The sequence below is a fragment of the Catharus ustulatus genome, chromosome 12, assembly GCF_009819885.2.
Source record: "Catharus ustulatus isolate bCatUst1 chromosome 12, bCatUst1.pri.v2, whole genome shotgun sequence".
Classification (NCBI taxonomy): Eukaryota; Metazoa; Chordata; class Aves; order Passeriformes; family Turdidae; genus Catharus; species Catharus ustulatus.
Window position 1 is genome coordinate 18,267,010 of NC_046232.1, and position 12,503 is coordinate 18,279,512.

At 42.5% G+C, this 12,503-nt stretch overlaps 1 protein-coding gene across 4 annotated transcripts in view; it reads right to left on the reverse strand.

Annotated features, from left to right (window-relative positions):
- The window catches only part of CERS3 (ceramide synthase 3), a 42,380-nt gene continuing 29,877 nt past the window's right edge, over positions 1 to 12,503 (reverse strand). For 3 of the 4 annotated variants that reach the window (XM_033071052.1, XM_033071050.1, XM_033071051.1), the window contains exon 11: positions 1 to 4,198. In XM_033071052.1, coding sequence (XP_032926943.1) covers positions 4,067 to 4,198 — 132 coding nt within the window. In that variant the 3' untranslated portion in view covers positions 1 to 4,066. The remainder of the gene's footprint in view (positions 4,199 to 12,503) is intronic. The other variant, XM_033071053.1, reaches the window with a different exon arrangement.

A 12,503-nucleotide genomic window follows, 5' to 3' on the forward strand; every position in this document is an offset into this window, starting at 1 on the left:
GTTCTGCTACAGTTCATTATTTGGGCTGAAACACCTTCCCTTCTGTTTGCTTGCCCAGGGGAAGAGATGGTAAATCAGAACCTCTGCAGTCTTCCCAACCAGGGAGGCAGAAATGGAAAGGAGAAATATGGAGCAGTTTTCCAGTTGATACAAATGAGCACAGCTCCCTTGTTTTCTGTAGAGCTTTCCTGCTTTTGCCAGCTGAAGATCCACATCTGAGCTGTCTCCCAGGGGCTTGTGATGAGCCACTGATACCCCACAAGAACCTGCTGGGCAGCAGCACCTCAGTCCTAACACACAGAACTTCCTAAGCAAGCCTAATGTGCACCTCAAAACGCAGCTGGGCAGAGATCCAAACAGGTGTAACATTCCTGGTGTCCTCAGGAGCACTTGTGAGTACTTTAATCAAAGTATAAACCCTGAATGATACAAAGGATGGGTGATGCCCCCATTCATTTTGTTTCAAAATGAAACAAAGTTCATTTACAGATACTGCTGTTAGGTCTTGTGAAGTTGTGGGTCATCCAGCTTTTTCCAGGCAAAAAACTTGGAAGAGTAAAGAATAATTTCCTGAATTAATGATGATCCCATTGAAAAGCTTGGAGGGAATTGAAAGCAGAGGACATGGCACTGCAAGGCAGAGAAAACAAGGAAATCCTTACCTAGACAACTGTTTTTAAAAAATATTTATTTGTAGTGTGTATTTTAACTGACCAAAGTCAAGTGGTGTTAAGAACAAAAAAAAGATAATTATACCAAATAACATGAATTGACAAAGTGAGTTCTGTGGAGTAAAGGAGATCTGTAAACCCAATCCAGAGCAGGCTGGTAAATCTAAGTATGACACAAGTATGGAGGAAGCAGAGTACCTGAACTAAATCCAGGGAAATTAAACAGAACAGAAGAGTTTCCCCTGAGTCTTATGGACTAAGATTTGATTTTCCGTCTATAGCTCTATCAGAAATATTTTGGCACAGTGGAAATGACACAGCAAAGCCAGATGCATTGTCAACTCATTGAACCAGGACACACTTTATGAAATGGTAAAATGAAAATGTTAGAGTCTATCTGTGCTCCCATGCACACCTACAGTTGTTCTGTACCTGCATTTTTAGACTCTTTGCACAGCAAGATTATAAAAATGTTGAATCTTCATTGCATTGCATTGAAAAGACTGAAAATCTTGAAGCACCATGACATAAATTCCTTTAACAGAAATTGTACCCCCATGACCTCAGCTTCTTGTTTCTGACCCTCAGTAAAAAAGGGGAAATTAAATGCACATAACACCAGGTTGGTCATTCCTGGAGCTAACAGGGGGCACTCTGAGAGCCCATTCCCACTCCTTTCTGTGCTGTGGGTATTTATTAGCAGCCCCTAGTGGTTTACATTCTGAATTTTTAGGTCTAATCCCCTTGGTTGCCCATAACAGTAATCCCTGGAAAGGGCCCTCCTTGCCCTGCCTGCCTTCCACCCCCTCCCACTGCAATGTTATTTAGTTATTTACTGTGCCTAGACTTAATCTTCACCTTCAGGATGTTACTTTCTTCCATGTTCTTCTATACTCAGCCAAAATTTACCTCAAAGTTTTATACCTGAGTGGATTTATCTACCTTTTGTTCTTCTTTTAAGATCTCAGTTTCACATCAACTTAGAACAACAGTTCTTGCAATCAGGTTGGATAACTGCAATCCAAAATTTTTCCTAGGCAAGAATCCAACAGAGTTAATTGGCTTCAGTGGGAGACTTGTCCTGAGTAGGAAAGGCAAGTTTTGGCCTCGAGGAGACTATAAATTCCAGTTTAAAAATCAGTAGTTGTTCAGAGGCTCATTCCTGTGACAACATCATTCTTTGTGTTTTCTTTCCTAAATTCCTTTCCTAGTCATAGGAGGAAAGCTTCTGGCACCAAAATCAAATGATAATTCCCTGGCCCCCTCCCAAAACCCTGTAGAATCTCGAAGAAAGCACCGTTGTCTCTCCCGAGGCAGTGTAAATCCTCCAAGACGCCGGATTTCCCTGTTTTGTTAGGAAAGTGTTTTTCATGCAGGCAATAAATGGCCCTGATAAGAACTGTGCCCCTGCCAAACTCCCCAGTTGCTTTACATGTTGCCATCAGGGCTTACACTCCCCATATTTCCCCCTGCAGTATTTAAGGTGTTCTTCTCATCTGTGCAGGAAGGGCACTGGTGGCCAAAGTTCTGCTCACTCAGCCCAAGTGGCACCACTGAACTACAAGCACTGAGACAGGAGTCCTTTTCTACCACCACACATCTCCCTTCCTTCTCAGAAGCTGTAGGTCATGCTCCTTCCTCAGTGTAATCCCCTTTGTAGTAAAACAAGCACATCTGGGTCCAAATAGTCCAAAATACAAGTGAAAAATTAGACACAGTTAAAAAAGCTTCTTGTAACTGCATGAAACCCATTTCTTTCTTCATATCTGAGATCCCAAACATTTCCCATTCTTTCAATGCTGCAGTCACTGAATTACATCCCACTTGCCAAGGAAATCTTGGGAAAACAAGTCAGTCCTGTAAAGTTTCCTGCAGGTCCCCAACTCCTGCTGGAGCAGCCGGAGGGGAACGGAGCCGTTCTGAACTGAACGCTCTGCACTGGGGCTGCTCTAGGAGTGCTCCCCTGGCCTCTATCAAGCTACTGGATTTAGCTCCCCAGATGATCTCAGCTACTGTAGAACCACATGCAGAGCCTCTCACCTCCCAAACTTATGACACAAATCCTTTATGACCCTGTGAGCTAATGCAGAGGGAAATGGGACTGGCACCACCCTGTTTACAAGGCCTGGGCCCTCCATGGAGAGCCCTGGGACTGAAATTGCTGCTGCAGCCCCACTTGTGTTAGAACAGAAGTGCAAATTTTGCATAGAGGCACTTTGGTAAGAGGAGCTGTTGTTCACAGGTTACAGAATAAATCACATCATGTGGTTGAAATCACACACATCCAAGTTTGGGTCTAGCTGATGTGATTCCCCATTTTATAAAAGAGCAGAGATGGAAATACAGATCCTGGTATCAAATGAACCCACAGCAGTGACAGTGTGACTTCCTGCACCAGTCCTGTGCTCCCCAGTGCCCAAGTGCCTGCAGAGAACACTCCAGAACCACAGATCAGAACTTGGTGGCCTCACTCCAGAGAAGGCAGTTTCCAAAGCTGTGAGACAAGGTCACGAGAAGGGAATGGATGAGATTTGGTTTTAACTTTTTGATCTGAAGATGATTGAGGAGCAGAGGGTGTTTGGCAGTTTTGAAGACAGATAAGTGCACAAGAACCTGTGAAAAGACCCAATTTCCATTTCCCCTCTTCTCTCCCCTCTGCACCTTCTGTTCTAACACTGGGCCAAAATAACTGAAAGACATTTGAGAAACCTGGAGCTCAGTGGAGAATTGGGGCTGAGTTTTGCTGTGTTAACAGTGACTTCCTTGACACAATATTTCAGCTATCTATCACTTCAGAGAAAGACTGTATTTCTCCACTGAAGCCAACACTTCACAGACAAGTAATTTGAATTCCTCCATGTTCGCTTCCTCTGGCCTCCAGGAAATGAAATATAACTCATAAAAATACCTATTTTGATGAGGGTTTAAACTGAAAACTAAAGATAAAATGCCAGTCACTGAACAGCACTGTCAAATTTTTCCCACACTGAGTAATTCTGGTTCCTAATGGAGTTCCCACTACCTACCTACCACAAAACATCTGTGATTTAAATTGTTTGATGAAATATATCTTATATCAGATTGAAAAACAACATTAGAATCAACGGGACACTAAATTACTTGACTCTCTTGAGCTTTGCCCTTGTGGAGCACTGTCAGTCAGCATGTCCAAACATCTTTCCACACACTCTGCAATGATTCCAAAAGTGGGTCATTAACACATTTTGTCATGTTATGCAATTTCTCCCTCCCCTCTAAACTGGGCTTTTTTCCAGGTCCAGTAGCCAACAATAAATCAATCACAGTCTCTCACAAGCCTTTTGATTTAAATCCTGTTCTGTAGGCTGGGCTAAAACCAGAGCAGGAATCACTGCAGGATGTGAGGCAGGACAGGGCTAGTGATGACTGCTGCTTAGGAGGTGTTTGCTTGACCCACTGCTGTTCTTGTTGCCACTCTTTGTGGACTCCTCCTCAGTGTCTGTAACAGAATCTTCCTCCTCTTCATCACTCCGATCATCTTTCAAGTCCTAGGGAGAAGAAAGCACTGTGAACATATTCTACTGCCCCCCAGAAACACACCCTGCCCCCAAATGGAGGCTGAGAGATCAAGTAACAGCACTTTAATTTTGCAGAACCAAATGTTCTTTAGACAAAACTGCTTCTATGACCTTGGCCCAGTCACTTGACCTCGCCTTGTTCAGTTCTGCTTCTCACTGTAAAGTGTGACTATTAATCCCTGGCTGCTGTGGGATTAATTAACAGCTGTGAAGTGCAGGGAGGATTAAAAGAATATTGTTTAAAAGCTAAATATGATGAATACACTCACCCAAACACAGGAGCTGAGAGGCTGCCTGCTTCTGACAGGTGTAAACTAAACAGTGATGAGTTGTGCCAGCATCTCCTGGCACCAACTTTGCTCAAAGGCACTTGGTGACCCTAAAATGCTCCTTCCTGCTCAGTGGTGTACACAGCATGTCAACACTGGCACAGGGAGGCTGGGTCTGTACAGCTGTTGTGCATCTTGGGTTTATCACCCTGCTAAGGGAACTGCCTGGGAGGAGAATGGCAGGGATGGACAGGGTCAGCAAGGCACTCTGCCCTCAGGAAAATCCCTCCCCAGCTCCATAGGGACAGCTCCAAGCATCTGGCAATCATGTTTCATCCCAGACAGTCAAAAATGGAAACAGTGGATGTTTCCACCGCACAAAGAAAAGTCATCACATCTACCCCACGTTTCAGAGAGAGGTGATACCACACTGTGCTGTTTGCCATGGCATATAAAATACAGCAGTAGTCTCTTATTTCTCAACTCCTGCCATAACCCAAGGCCCTACAATGTGCTCAGAACTTTGTTTCAAACAGCCAAGGTTTCAGCATTAAACCCAAACACCCCAATTCTCCTTTCAGTGCAATAAGCTCACAAGAGCAGCGCCTGCCTGGAAGACTTTGCACACCAGTGGGTGACCTGTTCCACAGACTCAGGGCAGGATGCTCTATTAGAGATGTTGTACTTCCAGAAAACACTTCCTTCTTCCCAATTCCTGAGAGACACCACTTTTGGTGTCCTTTTGTACTGCTGGATGCTGGAGCTTCTCATCCTGACAGAATTCTGCCTCCTGAGCTGTGTGCTGGGGCTGGCAGGAATGTCAGCACAGACAATGCCCTGCCTGCACAGCCACACTGGGAGCACTCCATCGTGGATAAATCTGCTCTCATGTCATCCATCTGGACCTCAGCTACACAGGCAGAGGCTGCTCCTTCTCCCTGTGATGTGCCAAGGTCAGAGCAGTGACGCAGGGAGGAGAAGCCAGGGCTGTTCCTGCCCCTCCTGCATCTGCTCTTGGAATGAACCAACAATTCCACTTCCTTAGCGTGCTGCTCTGAGGTCTTTCTTTCTTAAGCACCAAATTCATACAGAGAAAATAAATAACAGCCCAGTAATAACTCATCCAATTGCAATCTCATATCCCTTTATATATTACACTCCTAGTAAAAGGTATAGGGCTAGAAAGCAAATTAAAGCCTGAGCTCTGGCTCATCACAAACTATAAACTTCCTGGAGATTTTCTTTTGCTTTTTCCCTAACAACTTACAAAGGGTATCAAAACAAACAAATCTTACTGTAAATACTGTAAAATAAACTTGGCATGCCATCAGTTAGAGAAAAGGCAAGACAGCCTTTCCCACACAATTTATGAGGTTCTGGCTCTTTCAGATCACCTCACTCCCTCCTGGTATTTCTACCATTTGTATTTGCAGTAAAAGACAAATGCTGAGGGGGTGGGGAGAAGATTGTTGCTGTTCTGCCACCAGAAATGTTTCAGAAAGAAAAGCAAACTAATCCTAAGCAGTGTCTGATGCCAAATCCACTGCACTCCCTGGAAGTGCTCTCATCTCCCTGAGGCTGCACTGGGGGCAGTGACAGGGAGCAGCACTTTGGGACTCACTGGGGATAATGCTCAGGGAAGTTTGTGGCATTTCATTTGGAGTCCCTCCTTGTGCTGCACACAAGTTGCTGGTGCTCAAGCTTAAGAACAGCTGGCAAAGTGCTCTGCTTTGAATGATAGCCAGTATGTGATATTGATTCCTGTTTCCTATAGGAATGAGCTGGTATTTCCAGCATGGAACTGGAAACTCAGAGTTGGCTTCCCAGTTTTAATGCTGTCAAGATGGATGCTCTGATTAAAGGCACTATACATAGTAATTAAAAAACATGTCGTGTTTTTTCCAGCCCACTGTAAATCCCTGCCTTTGAGAGAACATCTTACAGATTTCAAAGCAACAGAATTAAATTTCTCCATATTCTGAAGTAAGCACTGCAAATTTTCTTAATTCTGGGGAAAAAAGTGTTACTTCTGAAATCTGATATTAACCAAGAAAAAATGCTGCTAAATTAAATCAAATTTTTATTATATTTTGTTATAATAAACTGTCTTCCTGACCAAGTGCTTCTACAAATTCCTGTGTTAGGAGAGTCTGACCATTTTTGTCTGGCTTGCTTAAGTGACAGAACATGAAATAGCAATAGCTTCATCTGTAACTGGAAATCCAAACAAACCTGTCTTTGCAAACTGTTTAACAGACCATTATAAATGTATTAAGATATCCTAAGTGAAGTTTGTGCCTCTTAACTTTGACCTTCTAATAATAACAAAAGTTGTAACATTTCTAGGATTTTCCCTGCTTTAATACCAAGATGTTTTCTCTGAGCCCCTCACATCATATATTACACTCATGTTTTCCAGCTCAAAGGCTCTGCTCTGACTGTCCCTGAGCAGTAGCAGATGAATATACTATCAGGAACACAAGAGCTGGCAAACTGTAAATACCACAGCTGAGGCCATCATTAATACTCAATGCTTTAGTTTAATGGCATCAACTGCATTTATTATACTTGAGCTGGTTTTGGGTAACAGACAAAATGGATGTGTACGTTTTCTGTTCTGGATGACTAACCAATTTAATCTTTCTAAATGGATGAATGGTTTCAAGGTTTATGAGAAGCAACACTAATGCTATAAAGTCTGCAAGAGAGCCATTTGTAGTGAAGCCAAAGCTACAAACTTTTATAATCTTTTTTCCTTTTGTTTAACCCTTCCACCTGCTGCTCAGTCTGCCTCTTTTAGTTAAATGAACCATATTTGTTAAGGTAGTTTTGGCTTCTTGCATTTCACTGCTGTTAGAACATGAAATGTTCTATCACTGAAGTCATTAGCACTACACAAACAGTAAAGGACCCTCTAAGTGGTTTTACCATGGAGAAAAAAAAGCTCTTTAAGTTAAGAGAGGAAACCTTAGCAACGTGCCTCTGCTTTCTCAGAATGGCCTTGCTAGCAAATGTCAGGTCCCTGTGAGGGTGGGAGGCTCAGGGTGCCAGGGCAGCTGTGGATGGATCTCTGCAAGTGTCCAAAGCCAGGCTGGGCAGGGCTGGAGCAGCCTGGGATGGTGGAAGGTGTCCCTGCCTGTGGCAGGGGCTGGGATGGGATTTTAGGTCCTTTCCAACCCAAACCATGCCATGATTCCATGATTCCAACTGTGCCCATGTGAGTGGTGGGAGAGCTCCCAGGCCTGACTCACCTGGTGGGATCAACACTCACTCCAGGCTTCTGAAAATTTTACAAGAAAATTTCAATTTGGCCAATGACTGCACAAGACTAGAACCAATTAATTTTTTTAGGCTAAGCACAGTTTATACCCACATAGTTAACTGGATTTCTCCTACCAAGTACTGATGTATCACAACAATTCAGAGGTGATTCCAGAATCTTTTTTTCCCTGATCTGCTGAAATTTAGATTTTTAGACTTTCATATACTTATTCTTAACATTTAGTTGGAATTTTGTGACTCTTATAGGTATCCTCTATTAAAATCAGAACCTTATACCCTAATTCTACCTTAAAAATATTTTCATTTAAACATCCACAAACACATTGACTAGATCTTGATTTTTCAATGTAAAGACGGTAAATTCCACAGCACCTGCACATATGGAAACAGCTTGAAGTACAAAGATGAAAGCTATTAGTCAGGTCAGCAACCAGTGCCTCAAATAAAAGAGATAATAAACAAGAGAGATTATAAAAAGTCAGTCCAAATAGATAGAAAAGTACTCCCTTCTAACAAATAATACTATAAAGTTGATGAATCTCTGAGTTCAACATGTTGAATGTAACATCAGTAATTTAACTCAGCTGACATATGACTTAATAAGTCTTTACTTTCCTATTGAGACTAAGCAATATACATTTGGATTCAAGTAAACTCTTCTGTATTTCCAGCCTGGAAGATTTTATTGGAAAATATATTTCCTTTTTCAGCTCATACACACTAGGCAACATAAATAATGTTTATCTTCCATGGAAGATGCACAGTTGGATTCTGCTTTCTGCAGTTTTTAAATGAAGATGCAGACTTTCTCAGTTAATTGTATTGGACATCTTGTGGCAAAAAGTCCAGTTATTTAATCTGTCTCTACTATGTAATACCCATTCCCCAAGCTTTCCACTGACAGTTTGCAGAGGGAACTCAAAGAAGACTTGTAAGAAACAAATTAAAAATTCCCCTAATTTCACAATTATTGAAAATAATAACCTTATAAACCTGGGTGTTGCTACTAGAACATGTCCCGATTTTGGCTGACAGGAGAAATTGAGCCCAAGAAAACCTCACTGGTGGTGTCACCCAGCAGAGCACACCTGAGCTGGGGCTCCAATGCCCTGAGTGTGAAGAACCAAGTCATTGTTTCCAGCTGAGCAGGGTCTGTGGCTCCAGCCGAGCCTGCAGCCTGAGCTATTGAACTGCACTGCCCGAGCCTCGGGGCTTTACGATAATGTCAAAAGCCCAGGAGGTACCGAGTGACTCATAACGTCCCACTGCTTCTTGAATTATTCCCATTTTAAATCCACAGCTGGCAGAGAAACAAAGAACAACATAATAGGCATTTGATGCTGTTCTCTATAGCGAACTTTTTTTTACCCTAGGACAGAACTTGCTTTAAGCCAAGGAGTTCAGTGGTATGAACTTTTATCAGAACATGCACTTTTACTCCTTAGAAATGCTGTTTTGGCTACAAAACAGCTGATCAGACACTCGTGCTGTTCTCAGTGAGGTATGATGCACTCAATTAACGTTTTGAAACAACACAGCTGCTAAAGAGTATTCCTGCAGAAGCCTTGCAGCACTGTGAGACCACAACACACAGGTATGGGACAGGCACTTCTGTCCAGCAGGGTCATTTCTCCACATCCTTAGAGACCATTCCATTCCTGCTGTGATGCATCTAAACTTTATATCCCTACTTAACACCCATCTCATTTGCAGTCACATACCTAACAAGTAATTTTTTTTTCTATATTTATATCACAATACCCAAAATCATTTCCATCATTTCAGTCCTTGTAAGCACCCTGATATCAAGGCTGGCTATGGAATGATTTCAGTGGCACTCAGTGAATAAAGTTTTATGCAGTTTCCTTACTGAGTCAAATGACACAGAGATGGGGACACCACTCTTCCTCCACTGGTTACAGAGGGACTGTGGAAGTTGTGGGCTCAGTGACACAACACAAATCCCACCCTGGAGCTGCTTCACAGCCACCCCTGCCTGCCCAGGCTGCCTTCTGTGCTTCCTGCTGAGGGGAACCTGCAGTGTCCTGTGCCTGATCAAAACTCTCTAGAATTCTGTTACAAACTGCTCCTCTAAAGGATTTCCTCCCTTCTTGCCATGTAATTATGATTATGGAGCATTCCTAGGTCTTCCTAGGGAAACATTTGCTTTAAATACAAGACAGAACAACTTTCTTCCTCAATTGATATTAACCTATCATTAACTAGCTTTATTTCAATCTTTTTAAAAATCGGTTCACCAGATTGTAGTTCAGTGACTCCCTCTGAAAATATAAGAATTATTCACCTCATAACACAGTCACAATTCAAACTCTGCAGAATATATTAAAAATAGTAAATGAAGGGATCAAAAGTTCTGTAAAGGCTTAGGGTTCACTCTGTGAATTGATTTTTGGCAATTGAAAAAATAAATACATATGCACACTATTACACATATATAATTTTTATATAGGTGTATATATAAAACTAGCAAGAAATGGAACATTTCATAAAGATCCTGCTAGAAAATTAAAAGATACAAGCTATTAAAATGAGAAGCCAGAAAATCTGTCAGCAAATGCCCTTCAGTGAACAGCAAGGTAAAGCAATTAATTGTAGAGCAAGAACTTTACCAACACTTGTCTTTCCTCTAAATTAGGAACTTGCACATCAAAGGAACCATTTGGATGAGGGATTTACTAGAGTGGAGTTGCCTTGTGCCAGGGAACACGCAGAGAGGGCTGGGGGTGCTTGTTTGGCCAGATCCATTGCTGGTGACAACTGAGACAATCCCATTGAGCCAGGCTCACTCCTGCCAGCTGAGAGCCTGGCCCTGGAGCAGCCCTCAGGATTGCATGGGGCTTGGGTTTCTGTTCTTACAGGCACTGGTCATCTCTGCTCCCACTGAAGTCAAACTCAGTGACTTTGTAAAGAGTAGATTTCTATTGCAGCACAGCAGAGCTGTTTATGGCTCAGGCAAAGGGAGCATCCCCACCCCCAGTTTGCTGGACTCTGGTTGCTCCTGCACAGCCTTGTGTGTGCACAGCAGGGCTGTGGAAGGGTACTTTGCCCCAGTGCTCCCACCCCAGCATACCTCCACCACCCATCTCTTACAATCAAATGCTCACAATTTATTTTCGGTGGTTTCTCATTAGTTCATTCCTCCACAATGGGCACAACAGCCTTTAATCCAGGTTTTCGAAGATTTAACTGATTTTAATGTATGTGATCTTCAAGTGAAAAATGTTGTGGAATTATGAGCATTTTAAGTAGAGCTTATAAAAAATAATTTTTTAAAAATCCAGCAAAGACCACTGTTGCTGTATTGAAACCTAAGAAGTAAATTTTAATGTGTGGTATAACACACAATCCACTAAGCACATATAACACACCTCCCTAGAAGTCACTGCTCAGCTGCTGACCCCATTCAGAATCTGGAGTAAACAAAGATTTAAACAGAATCTGCCTTTGAACTCCCAGTGCCAGGAAAACTGGTTGAGGTCCCTGTGACCAAAGAGTGCTCTTGGACTGGCACAGTGAGAAGAGCTGGTGGTTCTCCCTCTCTCACAGGCTCTGCTGGGCTGCACACTTTGGCAATATCCATGGTTGGGGGCAGCCTGACTGCACATCCCTGCAAGGGCAGGGCTCCAGGGCTCCTCTGCTCCTTGCCTATCACTGTAAATATCAACCAGCAAACCTCAAACTCTTCTATGCTCCTTCTGCCTGCCTCCCACCCTCCTCCCTCAGATTAATTTGGCAGCATCAAGTGAGACATGTAGCCAGGCTTTGGGTTTAACTAGATTGCTGGAGCAGAATGGGGAATATGCAGATGAAAAAGTCATAACAGGAAGTAATTTCCCTTTACTAGGGCAAGAGCCTCCACGCTGCTGACCTGGCTGGCTAGCTCCCATCTCCAGGCTATTAAACAATTCATGTCCCCAGGGCAATCCTTTTAACTAACTGGGAAGGCTCCCAGATTGACTGGTTTTCATGTCTAACAGGGAAAGCTTTCATTTGGCCTATTTTGTGCCCCTAGTAAGCCAGCCTCATGAGAAAACCTGCTATAAATATCCATCTGTTGAGAACCTACAAATTCAACTCTCCACAACCTGTTTTCATTTAAAATGGAGAAAAAGCAACTCCTGCTAATCTAGTTCAACCTGTCTTATGCTTGTGCTAATCCTCCACTGAGAGGACTCAAACTCCAAAGTAGAAGTGGTCCTTCCCTGTCTAGAAGGGAAAAACAAAATATCCAGGAAAAGCTTTTCCACAACTTCCCAGTTCCAGTCATGAAAATATAACTCACTAGATTATCATTAGCCTCTAAAATGTATTGCTGCTTTTAAAACTCGGAATTATGACAAGTGCACCTCTAGGTTTGTTTTACAGCTCCCCAACAGCCACTGGGCCTGACAAAACACATAAATGAAAGATAACAAAATCTTACATGCTTCTAGATTAGGAAATAAACCCTGTCCTCTGTTTAGCTCCTCTAGTATGTCATTTTTCTGAAGGAAATGACTTCTCACTGAATGTGCTAATTCTCATTAAATTTCAATTTGTTTGATGCAAGCACATCAAGCACCAAAAAAATGTAAGACTTAAAATGCTGCAGTAGAAAAAATGATGACTGGGAATAGCAGAAGTATCATAACAAGCACTTCACAGCTCTCATTTCAACCCAAAATAGTGTTTTCTTATCATTTTCAGTTTCCCCTACTCTGTTT